This window comes from Athene noctua, chromosome 29 (genome assembly GCF_965140245.1).
Source record: "Athene noctua chromosome 29, bAthNoc1.hap1.1, whole genome shotgun sequence".
In the NCBI taxonomy this organism is placed as follows: Eukaryota; Metazoa; Chordata; class Aves; order Strigiformes; family Strigidae; genus Athene; species Athene noctua.
Window position 1 is genome coordinate 4,330,487 of NC_134065.1, and position 24,686 is coordinate 4,355,172.

A 24,686-nucleotide genomic window follows, 5' to 3' on the forward strand; every position below is an offset into this window, starting at 1 on the left:
GAGGCGCGGCGGGGAGGCGATGCCCGCCTCCAAGATGGCGCCGCCCTCACCCAAGATGGCGGCCGCACGGAAGCGCCGCGCTTCGCCGTCTAAGATGGCGCCCGCCGGGGCCGGCACGCACTGAGATGGCGCCGGCGGGGAGGGGCGGGGAGGCCGTGCCCGGCGTCAAGATGGCGGCGGCGGCGGTGGCGGCGGCGCTACGCGGCGCCCCTGCCCAAGATGGCGGCGGGGCGGGGGGCGCGGCGGATGCGGGACTCGCTTCCGCCCGGACCCGTCATGGCGGCGCGGCGGCGCCGTGCGCATGTGCGGGGCTTCATGGCGAGACAAGGGGCCGAGCGCGCGCAGGGCGGCCCGGCGCGGCGAGGTAACGGCGGGGGCGGGCGGGGGGCGCCGGGACGGGCCCGGGGGGCGCGGCGGGGCCGGGACGGGCCGCACCCCCCCCCGTTCCCCGGCCCGCGGGGCGCGGGGCCGCGCCCGGCCGCGGCCGCCGGTGGGTGCGGGCCCGGCCGCGGCGCCCGGGCCCATCCGCCGCTGCCCCCGCCGGGGTGCGGGGCCCTCCCCGGCCCCGGGCCCCCGGGAGACGCCGCCCGCCGCCGCCCTCCCCCGGGGCGCGGCCCCCCCGGGCCTGTCACCGCCCCCGGGGTCCGCGGCGGGGCCCCCCCCCGCGGCCTGTCACCCCCTGCGCTGCCGCCCCGGCCCTGTCACCCGCCGCGGGGGGCGGCCGGCGCCCCCCCCGCTCTGACACCGCCGCCTCCCGGCCCGGGTGGGCGGCGCCGGGCGCGGGGGGGCGGGACCCGCTCCAGGGGGCACCCGGGGCCGTGCGGGGGGGGGGTGACACGGGGCTGAACCCCCCGGGGGCGGCCGCGGGGGGGGGCGGGGCGGCCGGTTTCGGGGCGGCGGGGACCGGCGTCCCCGTTCCCGGTTCCGTCACCGGCTGCCGCCGGGTGACAAAGGCACGGGGAGAGCGGGGCGGCGCGGGCCCCGCCGGGGTCACCGGTACCGGCCGGACCCCGGAACCGAACCGCGGCGGGGGGGGTCGGGGACACCCGGGATGCGACAGTAAGGGCGGGGGGCGGGGGGCGACGCCCCGGAACAGCCCCCGGGGGTCCCGGCCCGGTGCGGGGTCGGGACCCGGGTGACAGCGGGGACCGGGGCGCGGGGGGGGCCCGCTCCGGGAGGAGGAAGAGGAGCGGGGGGGGAAGGCCGGGGCTGAGCCGCCGCCCCCGCAGGGCTCTGAAGGCCGGAGGCTCCTCTGCGACTGCCCCGCTGATGCCCGTGGGAGCGGAGCGATGAAGGGGTGAGTGCGGGACCCCCGAACCCCCCCGGCCGCCGACACCGGGGCGCGGCCGTCGGGGCACCGGTGACGTCTGGGGGGGGGGGGGGGGGTGGGATGTGTGTGTGTGTGTGTCCCCGGGGCCGCCCCCCCCTCAAACACCCCCCCCCCCATTCCCGGCCCTCGCAGGCAGCAGAAAGCGGCTGAGACGGAGGAGGGGACGGTGCAGATCCAGGAAGGTGAGCGGGGAGCGACCCCCCCAAACCTCGGCGCTGCGGGGGGGCCCTGGGGGCTGCGCTGGCAGCCCCAGTTGTGCCCAGTTTAGCCCCGGCTGTGCCCAGCGTAACCCTGGCGCCGTGTGGCTGGAGGCGCGGCCGCGGGGGGGTGTCTCCGAGCCCCCCCCGGCCATCGCGGGGCCCCCCCGGCCGCGGCCCCTTCCCCGTCATGGGCCTCCCCCCGTTTTCCCGCCTCAAGGTGCAGTGGCCACAGGGGAGGATCCCACCAGCGTGGCCATTGCCAGCATCCAGTCGGCCGCCACCTTCCCCGACCCCAACATCAAGTATGTGTTCCGCACGGAGAACGGCGGCACGCAGGTACGCCCCGGGGGGGGCACCGGGGGGGGGTCCCGGACCGGTCCCGGAGGGGCAGGACGGACGGCGTCTCCCGCAGGTGATGTACCGGGTGATCCAAGTGGCGGACGGACAGCTGGACGGACAGACCGAGGGCACCAGCGCCATCAGCGGGTACCCGGCCGCCCAGTCCATGACCCAGGTGGGTGCTGCCGGGGGGCGCCGGCGGCGGGAAGGGGGGCGAGGGGCCCGTTCCCGGTGCCCCGCGGCAGCCGCTGTCCCCCCCCCCGTCCCTCTGTGCCCCCCCAGGCCGTCATCCAGGGCGCCTTCACCAGCGAGGACGCGGTGGAGACGGAGGCGGCGGCCACCGAGACCCACTACACGTATTTCCCCACGGCGGCCGTGGCCGACACCAGCACGTCGGCGGGCGCGGGGACCACGGCCACGGCCGTCGTCACCACGCAGAACTCGGAGGCGCTGCTGGGGCAGCCCACCCCCACGGGTACGGCCCCCCCAGACCCCCCCCTGCTCCCTTTAGGTGTTTCGGGGTGCCCCCCCCCTGCCCTGACCCCCCACCTCTGCCTGTGTCCCCCCCAGGGCAGTTCTTCGTGATGATGTCGCCGCAGGAGGTGCTGCAGGGGGGGGCGCAGCGCTCCATCGCCCCCCGCGCCCACCCCTACTCCCCGTGAGTACCGCGACCCCCACGGGCCCCTCGGCCACGCTCCGGGGATTTCGGCAGCGGGACCGTGTCCCCGGTGCCAGCGGGGGGGGGCCGGGGATCCCCACCGGCACCGACGGGGCCGTGCTCCCCCCCCCCCCCCCCCCCCCAGGAAGTCTGAGGCGCCGAGAGCCACCCGGGACGAGAAGCGTCGGGCGCAGCACAACGAAGGTACCGGCGGGGGGGGCGGGGGGGGTCACCCCGTGCTCGGTGAGGGACAGGGATGGGGTCTGGTGGTGCCCGGAGCCTTCCCGGTGTTACCGTGGGGGGGACGCTCAGATGTGTCACCGAGCTCTGGGGGGGTGAAGCTGCTTTGGCAGAGCCGTGATCAGCGGTGGAGGTGGGGGAGGCCAGAGCATGAAAAATTAAATCTGGGGGGGCCCGAGCGCGGCCCAGGTGCCCCCCCAGGCTGGGCGCCCCCTCCTCGGGGCTGGGCTTGGGCTGGTTCTGCCCCAAACCCGACTCTCCTGTCGTGGTGCCCCGGGAGCAGGCGGGTGCCCACCCTGCCCCACCCCCGGGGGCAGAGCCTGGGCCCTTTGGGTGCTTCACCCCCGAGGGGTGGGGGGGCCCCGGGGGGGGCAGCGGGGTAGGACCCCCCCCCTTTCTCTGGGGGTGCTGGGCTTGGCAGGTGGGTGACCCCCAACCCCAGCCACAGGGGGTGATGGGGGGGTGTGGTGGTGCATTCTGGGGGTCCAGGGACCCCCCTGTGAGGCTGGGGGGGTGCTGAGCCCCCCCCATTCTCCCCCCCCCCCCCCCTCAGTGGAGCGCCGGCGCCGGGACAAGATCAACAACTGGATCGTGCAGCTCTCCAAGATCATCCCCGACTGCTCCATGGAGAACACCAAGTCGGGGCAGGTAGGGACCCCCCCGCCATCTGCCTGGGGGGGCTGCAGGGCGAGGGAAGGGCTCGGTGCCCCCCCCCTCACCGCGCTGTGTGTCCCCCCCCCCTCCTCAGAGCAAGGGCGGGATCCTCTCCAAAGCCTGCGACTACATCCAGGAGCTGCGGCAGAGCAACCACCGCCTCTCCGAGGAGCTGCAGGGCCTCGACCAGCTCCAGATGGACAACGAGGTCTTGCGGCAGCAGGTGAGGGCAGGGGGGGGCCCTGGGGGGGGTGTAGGGGGTGTTTTTGTGGTTTGTTTTTTTTTTTTTTGTTATTATTATTTTTCCGTCCTCCCCCCTCAGGTGGAAGATCTGAAGAACAAGAACCTGATCCTGCGGGCGCAGCTCCGCCAGCACGGCGTGGAGATCGTCATCAAGAACGACAGCCACTGACGGGGCCGGCGGGGCCGGGGGCCCGGCGGGGGGGCCTGCGCCCCCTCCCCTTGCGCCTACCCCCCCCCCCCCCAAACCCCCCTAGCAGCGAGCACCTCCCTGGCGTGACATGAGGACCCTCCCGTTTGGTTTGTGTCCCCATCCCCTCCCTTCCCCGTCCCCCTTTCACGTGTGTGTCCCCCCCCCCCCCCCCCGAGCCCCCCGCTTCCTGCACACGCTCTCGGCCAGGCGGGCGCCGGCCCCGCTGCCCCCCCCTCCCCAAGCACTGCCTCGGCCCCCCCCCGCCTGCGCCCCCCCCACCCCGTCCCCCCGCCGCGGGGGACCCCCCGGGGGGGGCTGCGGCACCTCTCGCCCCTTCCTGCCGGCCCCGGGACGCCCCCGGGAGTGTGGGCGGTCCCGGGGTGCTGTGGCCCCCCCGCCCCCCCCCCCCCCCCCCAGTTCCCCAGTTTCTGCCCGCTGCGGCTCGCCCGGCCCGGTGGGGCCAGACTTTTTTTTAAAACTCTGAATTTAAAAAGCAAAAATAAATAAAAATAGTGATTTGTTTTTCCAGGTCCTACGGTTTATTCCTCTTCTCTCTCCTCCCCCTTCTGTAGCACCTCTGGACACCCCAAATCTGCCCTGAGCCCCCCCCGGCCCCCTCCTCGCTCCCCTCGTGTGCCCCCCCCGTCACTCTGCAGCGCCCTGGGGACTTGTGGGGGCTCCCAGGGGCCCCCCGCTCCCTCCTGAGCCCCCCCCTGCAATGTGTCCCTGTGCTGTCACCGTGCTGCTGTGTCGCTGCCGCGGTGTCATCATGGCTGTGCCAGCGGGGGAGCACTGGGAGGGCGCTGAAGGATACTGGGGGCTACTGGGAGGGCAGTAGAAGGTATGGGAAGCACTGGGGGGGGGACTGGAAGGTACGGGGGTGTACTGGGGGGCAGTGGATGGTACTGGGGGCTACATGGGAGGGCAGTGGGAGGTACTGAAAGCAGTGGGGGGTACTGGGAAGGCATTTGAAGGTACTGGGGGCTACTGGGAGGGCAGTGGGAGGTGCTGGGCGTTACTGGGAAGGCCCTGGGGGGTACTGGGAGGGCACTAGGAGGTACTGGAAGCACGGGGAGGGCACTAGGAAGTACTGGGGGTTACTGGGAGGGTACTGGGGGGCGCTGGGAGCCCGCCGGAGCCCGAGGAGGCCGCAGGCCCCGTCGCTGTGGCAACGCCCGGGTCCCCGCCCCAGGGCCGCCACGAGGCACGCAAGACGCGCCCATTGGCCAGAAGTTAAAGCGCTCTCCCTGATTGGCCGGTAGCCTCGCCCTTTCCACACCTGTCGCTCGCCCCGCCCCTTCGCTCTCAGCCAATCAAACCGGCGCTGCGGGGCAGAGCCAGCCAGTCACTGGAGCGGAGCGCGCCCCGTCCCTAAGGAGACAGGCGGCTCGGCCAATGGAACGGGGAAAGGGGAGGGGCTCCTCGGCACCTGGCAGAGGGGCGTAGCCCCATTGGCCCGGCCCCGGGGAGGAGGCGGTCTCGGTGGGCGGGGCCCACCTGGGCGGGGCGGGGCCGCACCTGGGCCGGGCGGGGGCGCGCAGTGCGGCGGCGGCGGCCATGGCGGGAGCGGCGCGGCGGGGCGGCCCCGGGCCCCGGCGGCTGCTGCGGCTGCTGCTGCTCGGGGCGGCGGCCGGTGAGTGCCGGGGGGGCGGCGGCCGGCCACGAGGTGACCGAACCATTGTTGGGGGCGCCGCCGGTACCGGGCGGTGGATCCCCGGGGGGTGGCGGCGGATCGCCCGGAGGCGGCCGGTACCGGGTCGCTCGGGGGGTTCCCGGGGGCGGTGCCGGGACCGGGGGGTCCCCGGTGCTGCCGCCCGGGGCGGGGCTGGTGCCCGCGGGGGCCGGTGGCGGGGAGAGGGGAGCGCCCTGTGTCGCCGTCCCCGCTCACCGAGCCCGGTTCGTACCGGGGAAAGGGGAGATCACGGGCGGGGCCCGGTGCCGCCGCACACCGCGATAACGGACTATTAATAACGCGGCGGGTCCGCCCGCCTCCCGCCGGACCGCCCGCCCCGGGGGAGCCCCGTTCGTGCCCCGCAGCCGCCACCGCCCCGTTATTTACGGTTTACGGTTGGTTTGGGGGCCGCCACCCGGGTCACCCCGCCCGGGGAGGGGGCGCCGGCCCCGGGACCCGCGGTAAGGACCCGGTGACGCCCGGGAGCGGGAGGCGGCGGGGGGGGGGGGGGCAGAGCCGGTGCCGCTCGCCCCGTCCCGGCGGCTCCGCTCCCGCCGAGCCCGTCGTCGCCACCTCAGCGACACCCGGTAATTCGGGGGGGGCTCGGCGGGGGGTGCGGATCCGGCCACGCTTCCTGGGGCCGGAAACCCGCCATTGGCAAAACATCCCGGACAGCGGGCGACGGCGCTTCCTCGCGCCGGGGTGACCCGGTGGCCCTCGCCCCGCGGCGGCCGTCGAGCCGTGCTCCCCCCCCCCCCCCCCGTGTTAACGCGCAGCCGGTGTCGGGGGGTTGCGGCCGCCGGGCCGGGCCCTTCCTGCCCCCTCATTGTGCTGGAACAATCCCGGAGCCGCTCGGGATTAACGGCGGGGCCCGGCCCGGCCCGCCCCGGCTGCCCGCGCGGGACGGCACCTCCCGGCCCTTCCTGCCCCGAATCCACCCAAACAGCCCCCAAATCCTTCTCCCCCCCGTGTGGGTCGAGACCCTGGCGGGGTCTGAGGCCGTTCCCCGCCAGCACCGGGCCACGGCGCCGGCTCCCGGGGCCAGCACAGAGACACCGGCCGCCCCGTGTCCTGCCCGTTTCGCCCCAAACCGGCGCTTGTGCCGCCGCCCTCCGCCCCGGTTTCGCTTGGCAGCGGCTCGGGGTGCAAAGGTGCGGGAGGGTCGGGGCCGAGGCCGCGGCCGCTCCCGGCAGCGCCGCCAGCCCCAGCCCCGGGAGCGGCCGCGGGGGGGACACCGGCTCCGAGGACGCGGGACCCGAGCGAGGGGACACGCGTGTGCGGGGCCGCGGGGGGGTCTCCGTGCGGGTGTGTGTGCACAGAGGGCAGGGAGTTGCGAAACGCCCCGGCCAGTTTCCTGCGAAACCAGGCAGGGACCGGGCAGGGCAGCGGGTGACGTGATGGCAGCGGCGCCCGGAGCGGCAGGACGGGATTTTCCAGCTCCCCAGGCCGCGACGTCACGCGTCACCCCTGTGCTGGGGACCGTCACCGCCGCCTCGGGGCTCCCGCTGACCTCCCCGACCCGGCCGCGGCCTCCCCGCACCCCGCCGCCAGGGCCCCCCGGTCTCAGCCGCCTCCTTTCCCCCCGCAGCGTCGCTGGCGGGAGCCCAGGTCACCTCCGAGACCAGAGAAGTGCCCGAACACAAGCGTGAGTGCCCGGGCCGGTCCCCGGCGACCCCGCACCCTTATCCCGGAGGGCGCGGGGGGGTTCCCGGTGCGGATGCCCCCTCGCCCGCAGCGTCGCTCTCCCCCCGCAGCTGCCGACATCCCCTGCGCGGCCTTTCGGTCCGGCTGGAGCAACCCCCGCATCGAGTGGAAGTTCCAGAAGGGCTCCTCGCTCGTCCTCTTCTACTACGGGGGGGAGCTGACGGGTACGTCCGCGGTGACCCCCCCCACCGGCTCCGTCTGTCCGTCCGAGCCCGTCCCCAGCCCCGTCTCCCCTCCCGGCAGAGCCCTACAAGAACCGGGTCCAGTTCTCGCCCACCACCATCCGCTTCAGCACGGTGACGCGGGCGGACACGGGGAAATACATCTGCGAGGTGGTGGGGGACGGCAGCCAGATCGCCAAGTCCGAGGTCAACCTCATCGTCCAAGGTGCGGCCGCCCCCCGGGCCCGGCCCCGAGCGTCCCCCCCGCCGTGTCCCCGGGGGCAGGACGCCGACGCCGCGCTCTCCCGCAGTGCCGCCCTCCAAGCCGCTGGCCCACGTGCCGGCCTCGGCCACCATCGGCAGCAAGGCCGTGCTGCGCTGCGCCGAGACGGACGGCTCGCCCCCCCCCACCTTCCGCTGGTACCGCGACGGCGCGCTGATGCCGCCCGACCCCCGAACCAGCCCCACCTTCCGCAACTCCTCCTACACCCTGGACCCCGCCACCGGGGAGCTGGTGAGCGCGGGGGGCTCCGAGGGCAGGGACACCCCCCCCGGCCTCCCCCGACCCCGCTCTCACCTCTCCTCCACCCACCCCCCCCCCAGATCTTCGAGCCTGTGAGCGCCTTCGACACCGGCGACTACTACTGCGAGGCCACGAATAACGTGGGGGCCCCCCAGAAATCCGACGCTATCCGCATGGAAGCCAGTAAGGAACCGCCAGCGCTGCGGCCCCGGCCGGGCGAGGGGTCACGTGTTAATTAACTGTGATGTTAATGACCCCCTGCGCCCTCTCCGGACACCCCCCCCCGCGGTGTGATGCGGGGAAGGGGAAAAGCCGCCCCCGGGGATGGGTGGCCCGATCCCGGCGTCAGTGTCAGATGGATTTGTGGGCCCCGACGGCCTCTCCTCTCACCGGGATGTTGTGGTGGGACCCCGGGGGTGCTGGGATCTGTCCCCATCCCTGTCCCGGGGTCCAGCCCCACCCCGGGATCCATCTCCATCCCGGATCCAGCCCCGTCCCTGTCCCCATCCCGGATCCGTCCCTGTCCCCATCCCGGGTCCGTCCCCGTCCCCTCTCTCCTTCCTAGGCGAAGTCAACGTGGGCGGCATCGTGGCGGCAGTCGTGGTGCTGCTGATGGTCCTGGCGCTCGTGGCCTTCGGCATCTGGTTCGCCTACAGCCGGGGCTTCTTCCGCAGTGAGTGTGGCCCCCGCGCCCCCCCCCGCCCCCCTCCGGGCCCCCCCGCCCCTCCCTGAATCCCCGTTTCTTGTGTTTCAGAGAGAAAAGAGTAAGTGAAGCCGTAACGCTGCTGCCTCCCTCCCAGCTGCCTCCTCTTCCTCTGCCGGCGGGGACGGGTGGTCCCGTCCCCCCCAGGCCCTGCGCTCGGGCTGGGGGGGTGCCTGGGGGGTGTCACCGGAGGGAGGACACAAGGGGGGGCCGGTGACATCCCCTGAGGTTGTTGCTTCCCACAGTGCCGCCGGCAAGAAGGTGATTTACAGCCAACCCTCGCACCGCAGCGACGTGAGTATGGGGGGCGGCGCCGCCGCGTGTCCCCCCCGCCCCGGGGTGCCCAAAGGGGGTGAACGGGGACCCCCCCGTGTCCCCCCCAGTGCCCTTTGTCCCCATCCCACACCAGCTCCTCGGGGACCGTGAGCCGCTCTCCCTGGGGACAAAGCCACCCGCGTGCTCCCCACCCGCAGCCCCGTCCCTGTTGTCCCCCATAATATCCACGTTGCTCCCCCCCTCCAACGTCCCCGTTGTCCCCTCCGTAACGTCCCCGATGTCCCTGCAGGGAGAGTTCAAGCAGACGTCGTCCTTCCTGGTGTGAAGCTCCTCCCGCGCCACCAGCTCTTGTAAATGTTCCCGAATTACTGTAGCTACACCGTGATTTTAACTATTATTTTTTTTTAAGTACTACCCGGTGCCTTTGCAGTCGCCTCAGGGGTTTTTTTTTGAGGGGGGGCAGGGGGGTGTCTCCTGTCCCCCACCTTGTCCCCTCCCCGCGCAGGGACCGTTGCCCTTTGGGGACGTCACCGCGTCCCTGGGGGGACACGAGTCCTCGGAGGGGGCTGTGGTGGGGGCTGGTGTGACCCCACCTCCCCCCCGGCTGCCCTGGGGGGTGGGAGCGCATCACCCCCAGTGCCAGCCCTGCCCGCCCACTGGTCCCAGTTGCCCCCCTGGACTGGGTGTGTGTGGGGGGCTGGACTGAGCCCGTGTGCTGGAAATAAATAAACCTGTGTCCTTGTACCCGGCGTCTGCTGCTTTCTCTGAGGGGGCGGGGGGCGTGTGACCCACTTTTGGGGGGCCCTGGGGACGGCGGTGACACGCGGGGCCCCCCCCACCCCGGCGCAGGCGGCAGAGCCCTTCCCCACCATCAACGTAACCTTTATTATTTAGTAACCGCTTCGCCTTTTCTGGCCCCAAATCGAGGACGAGACCCCGGGGGGGCCCCGGTGGCAGCAGCGGGGCCTCGGCGAGCCCAGTCTTGCCGGGAGGGGGGAAACCTTCCCCCCTCCCGATACATCCATCGATTAGTGGCACTATATATATATATATTTATACGTCTGTAGGTACCGCCGGGCCTCAGCGCGGGGGGGGCAGCCGGGGCCGCGTTAATTAGCAGAGCTCTACGTTAGCAGCAGCGACGGGCTCGAGCGGGGCCGGGGGGGGGGGGGGGCGCCCCGGCCCGGGGGGACACGGCGCCTCAGCCGTGTCCGATTATCGGTGACACCCCGGTGTGTCCCCCCCCCCGCAGCCCGGAGTGAGGGGGGGTCAGTGCAGGGGGGAGGGCCTGGCTCTGAGGGGGGTGGGGGGGTGGGGAGGACAGGGGTGGCTCAGGGGCTTCTCCTGCCTCAATTTCCCCTGTTGAGTGTGCGATGGCCCTGGACATGGTGGGGGGGGGGAGGTAAAAGGGGTGCGGGGGGGCGGAGGGATCCGCACCCAGGGCTGGGGGGGTTCCCGGAGGTCGTCCCGCTCTCCAGCCCACAGGTGCAGCGAGCGGCTCCGGTCTCAGCCCCAGCGCACCGGGGCGGGATCGGGCAGCATGGAGGCTCCCGGGTGGCCAGAGCCGCCGTCCCCGGGGCCTGGAGGTGGCCGTGTGTCCCCCCCCGCGCAGGGGACAGCGTCTCCCAGCAGGATCGCGCCCTGCGGCGGGGCTGGGGGGTCCCTGGTTGGTGTTAGCAGAGCATTGGGTGAGGGGGGACGGGGACAGCGCCACTGGCAGGGGTCCCTGAGGGAGCTGCCCCGCGCCGCGAGGGGGAACGGCCCAGGAGGGCGGGACGGGGGGAAGAGCTGGTGGCATCTCCAGGGCTGGTGACATCTTGGGGGCTGGTGGCATCTCCAGGGCCGGTGGCACCTCCAGGGCTGGTGGCATCTCCGGGGCTGGTGACATCTTGGGGGCTGGTGGCATCTCCAGGGTTGGTGGCACCTCCAGGGCCGGTGGCACCTCCAGGGCTGGTGGCACCTCCAGGGCTGGTGACATCTCCAGGGCCGGGGGCACCTCCGGCAGCGTCCCAGCGGGCTCAGACGTTGCTGATGCGGACGCTCAGGGGCGCTCCCTCCCGCTCCCGCTCCGCCGCCTCCCGCAGGGACTCCTCCAGCTTCACCTTCTCGGGGTCCCCGAACCGGACGGTCTCGTGGAGGCAACAGGGCGCCGTCACCTTCATCACCTGGTCGAAGAGGCTGAAGTCGGCCACGTACTTGCCGCTGGCCGAGAGGGAGATGGCCGGGGTGAACTCGTAGCCCCAGAGGATCTCCTCGGGCAGGTAGGACGTGCGCACCTGGCACGTGGCGCTGGTGGACTCCACGGTGCCGCTGAGGATCACCACCAGCTCGAAGTCGCCTTCGCCCGTCCGCAGGGCCACGTCCCGGAAGGGGCTGGCGTCGTCCACCACGTGGTAGAAGGTGAGGGGGAGGATGAGGAAGGGGCTGTCGGAGGAGGTGTCCACCTGGAAGTCCACGTTGACCTGGTTGAGGCGGACGCTCTCGCCCTCCTTGGTGAGGTGGGTCTGGAGGAGCTTCCCCGTCACCTGGCAGCCGATGAGCAGGCTCTTGCGCATGTTGGCCACGCGGATCATCAGGCAGGTCTTGCCGTTGTGTTGGGCCACCACCGCGTTTTGGCTGAACTTGATGGTCTCGGCGCGTTTCTTGGGCCGGGCGATCTTGGCCAGGAAGGTGCCGGTGATGAAGATCTCCATGATGGTGGTGAGGACCAGCTGGGTGATGAGCAGGACGATGGCGAGGGGACACTCCTCGCTGATGTAGCGGAAGCCGTAGCCGATGGTGGTCTGGGACTCCAGGGAGAAGAGGAAGGCGCCGGTGAGGGTGTGCACCTGCATGACGCACGGCGTGTGGTTGGCCGGCGGGTCGAACTCCAGCAGGTCCCCGTGGACCACGGCCACCAGGTACCAGATGACGCCGAAGGCGAACCAGGTGCCGGCGAAGGTGGCGGAGAAGAGGACCAGCTTGTAGCGCCACTGCATGTCGATGAAGGTGGTCCAGAGGTCCTTGAGGTACAGGAAGCGCTTGTCGGCGATGTGCTCCATGCGCACGTTGCTGCGGCCGTCCTTGGTCATCACCCGGCGGCGCCGCAGCCCCGCGCCGATGAGCGGGCGGCTGTCGGTCTGCGTGGTCTGGCTGTAGTACACCTTGGTGGCCGACGTCATCTGGGGGGGGGGACGGTGCGGGAGGTGAGGGGGTGACACCCGGGGGAGGGGGGGGGGGGGGGGAAGAGGAATGGGTGGAGAGGTGGGATGGGGGAAGAGGGATGAGGATGGATGGATGGATGGACGGATGGATGGATGGATGGATGGATGGATGGATGGATGGATGGATGGACGGATGGACGGACAGACAGATGGACGGACAGGGGGATGGATGGATGGATGGATGGACGGATGGACAGGTGGGTGGATGGATGGATGGATGGACAGAGGGATGGATGGATGGATGGATGGATGGATCAATGGATGGACGGATGGATGGACGGACAGACGGATGGACGGACAGGTGGATGGACGAACGGATGGATGGATGGATGGATGGATGGATGGATGGATGGATGGATGGACAGGTGGGTGGATGGATGGATGGATGGACGGAGGGATGGATGGATGGATGTATCAATGGATGGACGGATGGATGGACGGACAGACGGATGGACGGACAGGTGGATGGACGAACAGATGGATGGATGGATGGATGGATGGACGGACAGACGGATGGACGGGCAGGTGGATGGATGGACGGACGGATGGACGGGTGGGTGGATGGATGATGGATGGATGGATGGATGGGTGGGTGGATGGATGGACAGATGGATGGATAGACAGACGGACAGACGGACGGGCGGTGTGAGAGGACGGACGGCTGAGCACGGGACTGGACCCGAGGGCTGGGGGAGGGACAGGGAACGGACGGGGGGTGCGGACGGAGTTTGGTTGTTGGGTGGGAGATGGGGAGGGGGTGGGTGGGGGACATGGACAGGGGCGCAGGTGGGGGGGTGGGTGAGTGGGGGACACCCACCTGCCCCCCCCCTCAGTCCCCCCCGTGGCAGGGGCTGAGGCCGGGAGGGTTCATCTCACGTCGGGGGGGCTCACACACACACACCCCCGCTCTGTGCCGGCCACAGAGACCCGATGGACTCGTGACACCTCAGTGACGGGGCCGCTGCCACTCCCGCCCCTCCCGCAGCCTGTCTGTCCATCTGTCTGTCCCCTGTTGATCCATCAGGCCACCCCCCGTCCATCTCTCTGTCCACTGACCCCTTCATCCACCCGCCCGCCCGCGTACGCCCGGGCCCTGCCCCGCTCTGTCCAGCCCCGTACGTGTCCGTCTGTCCAGCCCCCCCCGCCCATGTGCCCTCGTCCGTCCGTCCACCCGTACAGGCGCATCCATACGCTCGTCCGTCCGTCCGTCCGTCCACCTGACCGTCCGTCTGTCTCTCTGTGACCTCCCCCCTGTCCCCTCCGTCCCCTGCCAGCCCCCCCCCGGCCCCCCCGGCCCGCAGAGGGGACCCGGGTGTCCCTGGCCGGGCGGGAGGAAGAGGAAGAGGAAGAGGATGAATGGGGGGTGACAGGGACAAACGGCTGGTGGCAGCGCCAGGCGCGTTTCCGTCCCCGTCCCCGTCCCCGTCCCCTGCCAGCCCCGGCCGCCGCCGCCGCCGCCACAGAAAGGGCCTTTCAGCCCACGCCAGCGTTTGGCCCCGCCACGGCTTCCGCCACGGCAGCGCGCCGGGGACACCGGGGACGCGCTGGCACCGTGGGGGGTCTCCTTGGAGCCCGGTGGCCCTGCGCTCGCCAAAACTGGGGGACACGGGTGGCACTGCCACCGCCCCGGCGGCACCGCGGCCCCTTCCGGCAAAAGGCCCCGCGGAGGGGACGGGGACACGGGGGACATGGGGGACACGGGGGGGGACCTGCCCCATCCCAGCTGAGCTGCTGGGGGTCCCCAGAGCCACCACGTGTCCCCAGAGTCACCACGTCCCCATAGCTCTGCCCAGGCCCGTCAGCTACAGGCACCGGTACATCCCCAGGGGGACACAGGGGTCCCTGCGCCCCCCAAAGTCCTTCTGCTCCTCTGGGGTCCCTCTCTCCTCCTCCTTGGGGTCCCCGTACCCCCCCCCAAAGTCCTCGCACCTCTCTCTGGGGTCCCTGCACCCCCGCAGCGTCCCTGCACCCCCTCTGAGGCCCAGACACCCCTCTCTGGGTGTTTCCCACCTCCCAGGGTCCCTGCATCCAGCTTTGGGGGTGTCTCTTCACGCCCCCAGGGTCCCCACACCCCCTTTGGGGTCACCACACGCGGCTCGGGGGGGTCTCTGCGCACCCCAGCGTCCCCTGCACCCCTTCTAGAGTCCTGACCCCCCTTTCGGGGTCCCCATGCAGCTCTTCGGGGTCTCTGCCCTCCCCCCTCCCGGTTTTTGGGGTCACCGCATCCCATAAAGCCCCCGTCAGGGGCCGCGTGCCCCCGTGCCCCCCGGCCAGGCTCCCGTGCGGGGACACGGGTTGTGACAAGCCGGCGCTTGTTCCCGGCGCGGGGACGGTGCCCGCGGGCAGAGGCCGGTTACCCATTAACCCCCCCCGCCGCCCGTCTGGGGGGGACGCTGGGGGGGAACGCGGGGGTCCGGCCCCTCCTGGGGGGTCCCGTGTGGGATGGGGGGTGACGGGGACACCCCCCCGCCGGCCGCGTCCCGCTGGCACCACCAACCCGGGCACCGTTCCCGTGCCCGCGCGGTGCCAGCCATGCCCGGGCTCCCCGCCAGCGGCGGCCCCCCCACCCCAAACTGGGGCTCTGGGCCCCGCGGTACTGGTGGCAACTGGGCTATGGAGGTGTAGGGGGGGTGGCAGCGTGTGGGGACGGGACCCCCCATCCCCACCGCGGGGTCGCGGCCGTGGGGGGCCGCGGCGTGGGGCGGGTGCCGTGGGGTTGGGGGTGCGGGGCGGCCGCGCGGGGCCGGCGGGGGGGCCGCGGGGACAGTGGGGCCATTGTGCGCCCCGGAGGAGAGGCCTCAATGGAGCTGGCGGGGCACAAAGGCGCTTTGACGAGGCCCCTCGTTAGCATGCAGGGCCCCGCGCGCCCCGCCGCCACCACGGCCCCCGGAGGGGGTCCCGGGGGGCCCCCCGCCACCCACCCCGCCGCTGCGCCGGCGGCCGCCGCGCCCCGCACGCCCGGGTGCCCCCCGCCGCCCCCTCCCCGTCCTACAGACACCCCCCCCATCGCCACCGTCCCCTGCACCCCCCATCGGGGCTGCACCCGGTTTGAGCCCAAAGTTGGGGACGGTGACGGGGAGGGGGGGCAGGAACGACCCCCGCGCCCTTCACGCTGCCACCGCGCCCGGGAAACGCGGGGGGGGCCGCAGCCGTGACCCCCCCAGCCATGGGGGCGATGGGGACCTCCCTCCTGCCCCGCAGCACCAGAGGGACCCCAAAATGACAATTTTTGTTGTTTTGGTCCCCCTCCCCGTGCTGCCCAGCCCTCACCAGCCATCAGCATAAACTGCAGATTGTGGCGAAAAAAAACCCGTTTGGGCCTTTTTTTTGTGCTGCCTCCGCTGCGCATCCAGCGGGCCCAGAGGCGTCGGGGCCCCCCCAGGGGGGCTGGGGGCTGGCGGGGGGGGCAGCAGCAGGGCAGGTGACAGCGTCCCCAGGGCCACCGGGGCAGGACGGTGGCGCCGGCGCGGCTCAGCCCTCTGTAGCCATCAGAGAAGCCACCGCAGCACCGGGATGGAACCGCGGCCCCCTCCAACCCGCCCCATTAACCCCGTTAACCCCCAGCCCGGTTAACTCCCAGCCTGGCTAACCCGGAGCCTCGTTAACCCGCTGCCCTGTTAACCCACACCCGGGGTGACCCGCAGACTGGTTGTCCTGCAGCCTGGTCAACCCATGGCTGGGTTAGTCCCAGGCAGATTACCCTGCAGCCAGGATAACCTGCACCCCGGGTTACCCACACCCGGGATAACCTGCACCCCAGGTAACAGCCTGAGTAACCCACACCCGGGATAACCTGCTCCTTGGGTCACCTACGGCTGGGATAACCTGCACCCTGGGTAACCCACAGCCCAGGTAACCCACACCTGGGATAAACCACACCCTGGATAACCCACAGCCCAGCTAATCCAGCGTGGCTGATCTGTGGCCCTGCTAATCCGCAGCCTGGCTAAACCAGTGTGACTAACCCACAGCCCAGTTAACCCACAGCCCAGTTAACCCACAGCCTGATTATCCCACAGCCTGGTTCACCTGCAGCCTCGTTAAACCACCGCCCGGTTAACCCACAGCCTGGCTAACCCACAGCCTGATTACCCCACAGCCCAGTTAACCCACAGCCTGGTTCACCTGCAGCCCAGTTAACCCACAGCCTGATTGTCCCACAGCCCAGTTAACCCACAGCCCAGTTAACCCACCGCCCGGTTAACCCACAGCCTGGCTAACCCACAGCCTGATTACCCCACAGCCCAGTTAACCCACAGCCTGGTTCACCTGCAGCCCAGTTAACCCACAGCCTGATTGTCCCACAGCCCAGTTAACCCACAGCCCAGTTAACCCACCGCCCGGTTAACCCACCGCCCGGTTAACCCACAGCCCGGCCACAGCCGCTGACCCAGCGCCCGGCGGGTCCCCGCTCGCCCACCGTGGGGCCCTGGGGGGGGTCACGCTCCAGCCCCTCCACCCAAATGCCCTTGAAACGCCCCAACCCGGGGGGGGTTAACCTGCCCCGGCGCCGTTACGGCAGTGGGGGGGCCCAGGAAGAGCGAGGGGGGGGCTGGGGGGGGTCACCTCCCAAAGGCGCCTCAGGCCTGGGGCTGGGGAGATGCCCGGGGGGGGTGGGCAGGCTGGGGGGTGCTGGTGTCTCTGTGGGACCCCCCGTGTGCTGGGGAAAGAAGGGGGACACGCACGGGGAGGGGGGACACGGGGACACGTGAGGCGGGGACTTGGGGTACAGGGGGCTGGGGGGGGGCTGGGGAGGTGGGGACACGGGGATGTGGGGGTACGGGGACACGGGACGGGGGACACGGGACGGGGGGACAAGAGGTTACGGGGTCAGTGGCCACAGGGATGTGGGGACACGGGGCTGGGGGGTCACGGGGACGGGGGGTCACGGGGACGGGGGGTCACGGGCTCCCGGGACCGGGGTCCGCGGGTCCCCGGGGCCCGACCCCGGCCCAGCGGCGCTGGCAGGTGCCCGCAGCCCTCGGGGCGCCCCGGGGGGGACCCCCGGCCCCCCCTCCCCGGCCGCCCTTACCTTGCCGGGGGGGGCCCCAGCGCCCGGGGTCCGGCCTCGCTCAGCCCGGCCGCCGCCGCCTCCCCATGGGCTTTATGGCTCGGCGGGGCCGGCGGCGGCGGGACGGGCCCCCCCGCGCGTCCCCGTGTCCCCCCCCCCGGCCCGGGGAGGAGCCGCCGGGGGCGGGACGGGGGTTAATGGGGTGGAAAAGGAGCCGGCCCGGGTCACGTTACCGGCCACGGGGCGGGGGGGGCGAGGGGACCCCACCCGCAGACCGGGGCCCCCCCGGTCACAGCAGCACCCACGCGGGACCCCCCCTGCGGACACCCCCCCCCTTCCCCGAGCATCCTTGTGGGGTGACAAAGGGACCGGGCGGGGGGGGCGGTGTGTCACCCGTGTCACACACAGTGACCACCCCCCCGCACCCCCCGTGGGGCCCGGGAGCGGGGGGGTGCGGGGCCGTGGGGCCGTGGGATGCGCCCCCCCCGCCCCAAGCCGGTTCCGCGGGGCCGCGGCACAAAGCGCCTTTGTCCGCCCGGGGGGGGCCGGCGGGGGCCTCGGGCACCGGGGGAGGGTCTGGGCCGGCGGGGGGGGGTGGCTAGTGACCACAGAGCCGTGGCTAGTGATGGGGGTCCTGGGCTAGTGGCGGGGGGGGGGGGGCTAGTGACAGGACCCAGGGCTAATGGGGGGGGGGGGCTATTGTGGGGGACCGGGGGCTCGCGAGGGGAAGCCGTGGGCTAGTGCCAGAGGCCCTTGGGCTAGTGAGGGGGGGCTCTGGGCCAGCGTGGGGGGGGTGGCACCTCGTGTGCCCACCGCCCCCCCGGCTTGTCCCCGGTGACACCCCCCGCACTGCGCCCCGCGTCACGCGTGTGTGTGTCGTCCCCCCCCCCCCGCGACTGTCCCACGCACCCCGCAGCGCACCTCCCCCCCCCCCGCCCCCCAACCCACCCGGTGCTTCCCCACGCGTGTCCGGGCCGGGGGGGGCGGGGGGGGGCAGGCGCGGGGGGTCCGGGGGCGGGCGGGGCCGGGGGGGGGGGGCGGGCGCTGGTCGGTATTTTTAGCCGCGCGCTCCCGGGGCGCAGCCGTTGCCGGGGAACGGCGGGAGCGCGGCCAAGGGAACGGCGGGGGGGGGCGGGGGGGGGCCGGGACGGGAAGCGGGGGGGGGCGGGGGGGGGCTGCTCCGGGACCAGCGGGAGCGGGAGCGGGACCGATCCGGCGCGGCCGGGCGCTGCGCTCGCCCTGCGCCATGCGGTGAGTGCGGGGCCGGGGGGGGGGCACGGACACGCACAGCGCGGGGGGGGGCTGCCGCACCCCCCCTCCCCCGCTCCCCACCCCCCGCACCCCCACACACCCCCCCCGCTGCGGGAACGGGGACCGACCCCCCCACTGCCTGCGCGGGGGGGGGGGGGGGGGGGCTGGAGGCACCGGCCTGCGTGGACGGGGCCCCCCCGAGCGCAGAATGCGCCCCCCCCCGAACGCCCCCCCAAACCCCCCCCCTCTGCGCCCAGGCTGGGGGGCCCGGCCCCACGATCCCGGGGGAGAGTGGGGGGGCGATGGGGGGCGCGGATGGGCCCCCCCGGGCCGGGGGGGGCGGGAACGGGCCGGGGGGGGGTGGTGGGTGCGTGTGTGCGTGTGTGTGTGCGCGCGCGCGTGTGTGTGTGTGTGTGTGTGCAAGGAGGAGCTCGGCGCGTGTGCAAGGCCCGGGGTGTGCGTGTGAACATACGTGTGTGTGTACATACATGTGCACGTGTGTCTCTACGTGTGTGTGTGTGCATCTACATACGTGTATGTGTTTGTGCGTGCGTATGTGCATACATGCGTGTACACACATGTGTCCATGCGTGTGCATGCGTGTGTACATACATGGGTGTGTATGTACATGTCTACATACAGCCCAGCTCCATGTACACGCGTGTGCCACCATCGGCCCGCAGCGTGCGCGGGCACAGGAGCGCGCAAGGAGCCCCTCGGGGTGCACGCGTGGGCCTACACCTGGGGGGGAATACACGCATGTGTGTGTGTGTGTCTGGCGGGTGTGTGTGCGCTTGCGCGCACGCCTGCTCACGCGTGCGTGCAAGATGCGCGTGCGCTGGTGCTGCGTGTACGTGTGGACGCACGCATGTGTGTTGAGAAGCATCTGTGTGCACGCGTGTGCGTCCGTGGGCACACATGTGTGTGCACAGGCACACCTGCCCGTGCGCGTCCGTGTGCACGCGTGTGCGTCCCCGCGGGCGATGGTGCGCAGGCGTGTCCGCGCGTGTGCGTGGCCGGGCGCACACGCGTGGGCTCAGCACCCCTGGGTGCTCCTCTGCCTCAGTTTCCCCCCCACCTTCACCGGGGCCTCAGGGGGGTCCCCGGCGCCGTGTCAGCCGCCCCCCCGCCCCAGCTGTCCCCCCCCAGTCCCCCCAGCGTGGAGGGGGCGGGCGGCGCGTTAACCCCTTCCCCCCCGCAGCCTCTGAGGGGCGATGGCGCAGGACAACGCCGCCTTCTGCGGGGTCCCCGAGGGGGTCCCCGGCGAGGCGAAGCCCCCCCCGGTGCCCCCCCGTCGGCGGGGGGCGGGCGCCCGCAAGCGCCAGCGTTACGTGGAGAAGGACGGGAAGTGCAACGTGCAGCACGGGAACGTGCGGGAGACCTACCGCTACCTCACCGACATCTTCACCACCCTGGTGGACCTCAAGTGGCGCTTCAGCCTCCTCGTCTTCATCCTGGCCTACGCCGTCACCTGGCTCTTCTTCGGCCTCATCTGGTGGTTCATCGCCTACTGCCGCGGCGACCTGGACCACCTGGAGGACCACGCCTGGACCCCCTGCGTCAACAACCTCAACGGCTTCGTCTCCGCCTTCCTCTTCTCCATCGAGACGGAGACGACCATCGGCTACGGGCACCGCGTCATCACCGACAAGTGCCCCGAGGGCATCGTGCTGCTGCTGCTCCAGGCCATCCTGGGCTCCATGGTCAACGCCTTCATGGTGGGCTGCATGTTCGTCAAGATCTCGCAGCCCAACAAGCGAGCCGAGACCTTGGTCTTCTCCTCGCACGCCGTGGTGTCCCTGCGCGACGACCGCCTCTGCCTGATGTTCCGCGTGGGCGACCTGCGGGACTCGCACATCGTGGAGGCCTCCATCCGCGCCAAGCTCATCAAGTCCAAGCAGACGCAGGAGGGCGAGTTCATCCCCCTGGACCAGACCGACCTGAGCGTGGGCTTCGAGACGGGCGACGACCGCCTCTTCCTCGTCTCGCCCCTCATCATCAGCCACGAGATCGACGAGCGCAGCCCCTTCTGGGACGTCTCGCGGCACCAGCTGGAGAAGGACGATTTCGAGATCGTCGTCATCCTCGAGGGGATGGTGGAGGCCACAGGTAACGGGGGCGGACGGGGGGCGGGAGGCGCTTGGGGACGCCTCATCTCCACGGGGTCACCTCTGTGGGGTCACCTCACCTCTGCGGGGACATCTCACCTCCATGGGGACACCTCTGCGGGGACACCTCAACTCCACGGGGACATCTCACCTCCATGGGGACACCTCTGTGGGGACATCTCACCTCCATGGGGACACCTCCATGGGGACATCATCTCACCTCCATGGGGTCACCTCACCTCCGTAGGGACACCTCATCTCCACGGGGTCACCTCTATGGGGACACCTCCATGGGAATATCTTCATGGGGACATCTTACCTCCACGGGGACACATCACCTCCGTGCAGACACGTCATCTCCATGGGGACACAGCATGTCCATGGGGACACCTCTGTGGGGACACGTCATCTCCATGGGGACACCTCCATGGGAATATCTTCATGGGGACATCTCACCTCCATGGGGACACCTCATCCTCCTGGGGACACGTCATCCTCGTGGGGACATCTCCATCGGAATATCTCCATGGGGACACACCATGTCCGTGGGGACACGTCACCTCCGTGGGGACACACCGTGTCTGTGGGGACACCTCATCCCTGGGGGGGGGACATGTCACCTCCGTGGGGACACCTCCGTGGGAATTTCTCCATGGGGACATCTCACTTCCATGGGGACGTGCCACCTCCGTGGGGACGCGCCATGGCCATGGGGACACCTGCATGGGGACACCTCGCCCCCGCGACCCGCCCTGACCCCAAACCCCCCGTCACCCCCAGACTCATTGCAGGGCTGGGGGGGGGTGGGGGGGTGGGGGGGCCCTTCCCCTGCACCCCCTTCCCCTGGCCCGGCCCCGCGGGGAGCTTGGGGGGGGGACGGGGACTCCCCGATGACAGTGACGGCCCCCGATGTCCCAGCCTGTCCCCCCCCCTCACTGGGGTGTCCCTGGGTGAGCACAGACCCCTCCCTCACAAATATCGGGGTGTCCCCGGGTGCAGCAGAGAGCCCCCCCCCCCAGGATCGGGGTGTCCCCGGGTGCAGCCCCCCCCTCTCCCCGGGTTCCCCCCGGTACTCTCCCCCGCTGTGGGTTCCCCCGTGGGTGGGTGCGGGGGTCCCGCCGTACCGGGGGGGTCCCACCGTGCCGGGGGAGTCCCGCCGTGCCGGGGGGTGTCCCGCCGTACCGGGAGGTGTCCCGCCGTGCCGGGGGGTTCCCGCCGTACCGGGGGACGGTCCCGCCGTGCCGGGGGGTGTCTCTCCGTGCCGGTGGGTGTCCCGCCGTACCGGGGGGGGTCCCGCCGTGCCGGGGGGTGTCTCTCCGTGCCGGTGGGTGTCCCGCCGTACCGGGGGGGGTCCCGCCGTGCCGGGGGGTGTCCCGCCGTACCGGGGGGGGTCCCGCCGTGCGGGGGGGTGACGGCCTGGCGCAGGGATGACGTGCCAGGCGCGGAGCTCGTACCTGGCGGACGAGGTGCTGTGGGGGCACCGGTTCACGCCGCTGCTGAGCCTGGAGGAGGGCTTCTACGAGGTGGACTACGGCGGCTTCCACCACACCGTGCCCGTGCCCACCCCCGCCTGCAGCGCCCGGCACCTGGCGGCCGCGGCCGCTCGCCGCGATGCCCACCTCTACTGGTCCATCCCCTCCCGCCTGGACCAGCCGCTGGAGGAGGCGGCGGCGGCGGGGGGGGGCAGCGACGGCGGCGACAGCACCGACGGGGACCCCCCCCGGGAGAGCAACGGCACCTTGGCCGGCCCCGAGGCGCGGTGATGGGCTGCGGGGGGGGGGTGCGGGGGTGCTGGGCGCCCCGACGCTCTCTGGATGCGTTTGATTTGAATAAAACGCCCCCCCCACTCCCCCCCCCCCTACACACACAGCCCGCACCCCGCTTACTGCTGCTCTTGGGGGGGGGGATGGAGTTTGCGGGGATCCGGGGTGAAACGGGGCCCCCCCAGCCCATTGCTACAGGCAGGGGCTGGTGCCCCCCCCCCCCCCCCCCCCGTCCTGAGGATTAAGGGGGGGGGGTCCAATGTGGCATATTACTCCCCCCCCCTCGGGATTTGGCCCCCCCGGGGGTGCTGGTTCAGCCCTTCCGCTCCCTTCCGGGTTATTATTGTAGGGCCTACAGTAATCCCAGGGGGAGGGGCACAAATGGGGGGGTGATGGGGAAGGGGGGGGCGCGTGTCATGCTGCTTCATTAACGCGCTCAAGCTGGGTGTTTTAATGGGGGGGGGAAACCGAGGCAGCCCCCCCCCCCCCCGGGTTTGGGGGGTCACGGCGGGGGGTGGCCACCTCAGGGGTGTCCGGGGGGGGGCACAGGGACCGGCAGGAGGGACAGAGGGGGCGGTGAGGGGGGGCCATGAGCACCCCGTGCCCCCCCCCCCCCCCCCCCCCCAGTGCACTGCGAACCCCACGGGGCCACCGAGCCCTCACCCCCCCCTCGGAACCCCCAGCGCTCGGGGCGGGGGGAGCCGGGGCTGAGCGGTCCGAAGGCCACGCCCCTTCGGGCCACGCCCCCCTCGGGCCACGCCCCAAGCCCCGCCTCTCCCCAAGTCACGACACGGGGGGGTCCCTGCCCCCCCCTCGGGCTCCCACGCGTGTTGACGGGGGGGGGGGGGGTTGTGTGTGTGTGCGTGCACACGCGTGTTGGCGTGAGCGGGGGGGGGTGACACGTCCCCCCCCGTGTCCCCGCGTCCCCCCCGGCTGCCACATTCCACCCGCCCACGGGCGGCAGCTGCGCGGGGGGGGGACACAGGGGCCACACGCGTGTGCGTGGCCCCAACACCCCCCCCCCCCCTTTTCTCCCCGTCCCCCAGCGCGCGTCAGCGCTGCCACCCCCCAGCAGGGAACTGGGGTGACTGGGAGGACTGGGCTGCCCGGGGGGGGGGGGGGGGGGGGCGTGGGCCCGTGTCCCCCGTGGGGCCGGGGCGGGGGGGCGGCACGTGGCGGCCGCGTCATCTGTTTGCTCAGGTGGGGGCGGCGGGGGGGGGGCGGCGGGGGCACAGCCCGGGTAAACAGCGCCCGCTGGGACGGACTGGGGGCACTGGGGGGACTGGGGGGACTGTGACGGACTGGGGGGCACTGGGATGGACTGGGGAAACTGGAGGGACTGGGGGGACTGGGGGGGACTGGGGGCACTGGGATGGAATGGGGGCACTGGGATGGACTGGGAGCACTGAGGGGACTGGAGGGACTGGGGGAGACTGGGACGGACTGGGAGCACAGGGGGGACTGGGATGGACTGGGAGCACTGAGGGGACTGGGGGGACTGGGGGGGACTGGGACAGACTGGGAGCACTGGGGGGACTGGGATGGACTGGGAGCACTGGGGGGACTCGGGGGGACTGGGACGGACTGGGAGCGCTAGAGGGACTGGGATGGACTGGGGGGACTGGGATGGACTGAGGGGACTTGGGGCACTGGGATGGACTGGGGGGACTGGGATGGACTGGGGGGCACTGGGATGGACTGGGGGGACTGGAAGGAGTGGAGGGACTGAGATGGGTTGGGGGGACTGGGGGCACTGGAGGGACTGGGGGAACTGGGGGGGACTGAGATTAACGGGGGGGACTGGGATGGACTGGGGGCAGTGGAAGGAGTGGAGGGACTGGGATGGATTGGGGTGACCTGGGGCACTGGAAAGACTGGGAACTGGGATGGACTGAAGGGACTGGGAGGACTGGGATGGGCTGGGGGGATTGGGATGGACTGGAACAAACTGGGGAAACGGGGAGTGCTGGAGGATACTGATGCAGATGGGGGGCACTGGGATGGACTGGGGAGACTGGGGGTGCTGGCTGATCTTGGGGCAGACTGGGAGAGACTGGGCTGTACTGGGATGGACAGGGAGATACTGGAGAAGATGGGCAGACTAGGCAGTACTGGGACAGATTGGTAGGAGACTGGGACAGACTGGGGCATGCTGGGATGTACTGGGACAGATGGGGCACTGGCACAGACTGGGGGTACTGGGTTATACTGGGGGTACAGTGTTGGACTGGTGGGACCGGAGCAGACTGGGGATACTGGGCTGGCTACTCTGGGGGTGCAGGGCTGGACTGGTGGGACTGGTCCAGACTGGGGATACTGGGCTCCACGTGAGGCTGGGCCGGGGGAGCGGTGCAGCAGGCTGGGTTGTGAGGATGCTGGGAGCACTGGTGCAGACTGGTGTCACTGGTGCAGGGGGCTGTGGGCCCCACGGCCGTGCCCCCCCCATGCCCTTGAGCT

At 71.9% G+C, this 24,686-nt stretch overlaps 4 protein-coding genes across 5 annotated transcripts; 3 read left to right on the plus strand and 1 right to left on the minus strand.

Moving 5' to 3' along the window:
• The first annotated feature begins 262 nt into the window (after nucleotides 1-262).
• Nucleotides 263-4,384, plus strand: USF1 (upstream transcription factor 1). The gene is made up of 11 exons (XM_074928970.1): nucleotides 263-364; nucleotides 1,230-1,297; nucleotides 1,463-1,512; nucleotides 1,748-1,866; nucleotides 1,943-2,044; nucleotides 2,152-2,344; nucleotides 2,440-2,527; nucleotides 2,673-2,731; nucleotides 3,321-3,415; nucleotides 3,516-3,644; nucleotides 3,744-4,384. The coding sequence occupies exons 1-11, from the start codon at nucleotides 302-304 to the stop codon at nucleotides 3,831-3,833; spliced, it is 1,056 nt and encodes a 351-aa protein (XP_074785071.1). The 5' UTR covers nucleotides 263-301; the 3' UTR covers nucleotides 3,834-4,384.
• A 1,005-nt stretch (nucleotides 4,385-5,389) lies between these two features.
• F11R (F11 receptor) lies at nucleotides 5,390-9,635 on the plus strand. The gene is made up of 10 exons (XM_074928900.1): nucleotides 5,390-5,487; nucleotides 7,115-7,171; nucleotides 7,281-7,394; nucleotides 7,474-7,617; nucleotides 7,703-7,905; nucleotides 7,995-8,097; nucleotides 8,480-8,584; nucleotides 8,669-8,678; nucleotides 8,863-8,911; nucleotides 9,183-9,635. The coding sequence occupies exons 1-10, from the start codon at nucleotides 5,412-5,414 to the stop codon at nucleotides 9,216-9,218; spliced, it is 897 nt and encodes a 298-aa protein (XP_074785001.1). The 5' UTR covers nucleotides 5,390-5,411; the 3' UTR covers nucleotides 9,219-9,635.
• A 128-nt stretch (nucleotides 9,636-9,763) lies between these two features.
• On the minus strand, nucleotides 9,764-17,237 carry KCNJ10 (potassium inwardly rectifying channel subfamily J member 10). Of its 2 annotated transcripts, XM_074928899.1 has the most exons (3): nucleotides 17,129-17,237; nucleotides 11,170-12,054; nucleotides 9,764-11,058 (listed from the first exon to the last, which is right to left on the minus strand). In XM_074928899.1, the coding sequence occupies exons 2-3, from the start codon at nucleotides 12,052-12,054 to the stop codon at nucleotides 10,912-10,914; spliced, it is 1,032 nt and encodes a 343-aa protein (XP_074785000.1). In that variant the 5' UTR covers nucleotides 17,129-17,237; the 3' UTR covers nucleotides 9,764-10,911. The 2 variants fall into 2 exon arrangements, with proteins under 2 accessions (XP_074785000.1, XP_074784999.1); XM_074928898.1 differs by having other exon boundaries at nucleotides 9,764-12,054.
• Nucleotides 17,238-18,267: 1,030 nt separating this feature from the next.
• Nucleotides 18,268-22,304, plus strand: KCNJ9 (potassium inwardly rectifying channel subfamily J member 9). Its single transcript, XM_074928897.1, has 3 exons — nucleotides 18,268-18,358; nucleotides 19,560-20,467; nucleotides 21,892-22,304. The coding sequence occupies exons 2-3, from the start codon at nucleotides 19,573-19,575 to the stop codon at nucleotides 22,227-22,229; spliced, it is 1,233 nt and encodes a 410-aa protein (XP_074784998.1). The 5' UTR covers nucleotides 18,268-18,358; nucleotides 19,560-19,572; the 3' UTR covers nucleotides 22,230-22,304.
• Nucleotides 22,305-24,686: the final 2,382 nt, after the last annotated feature.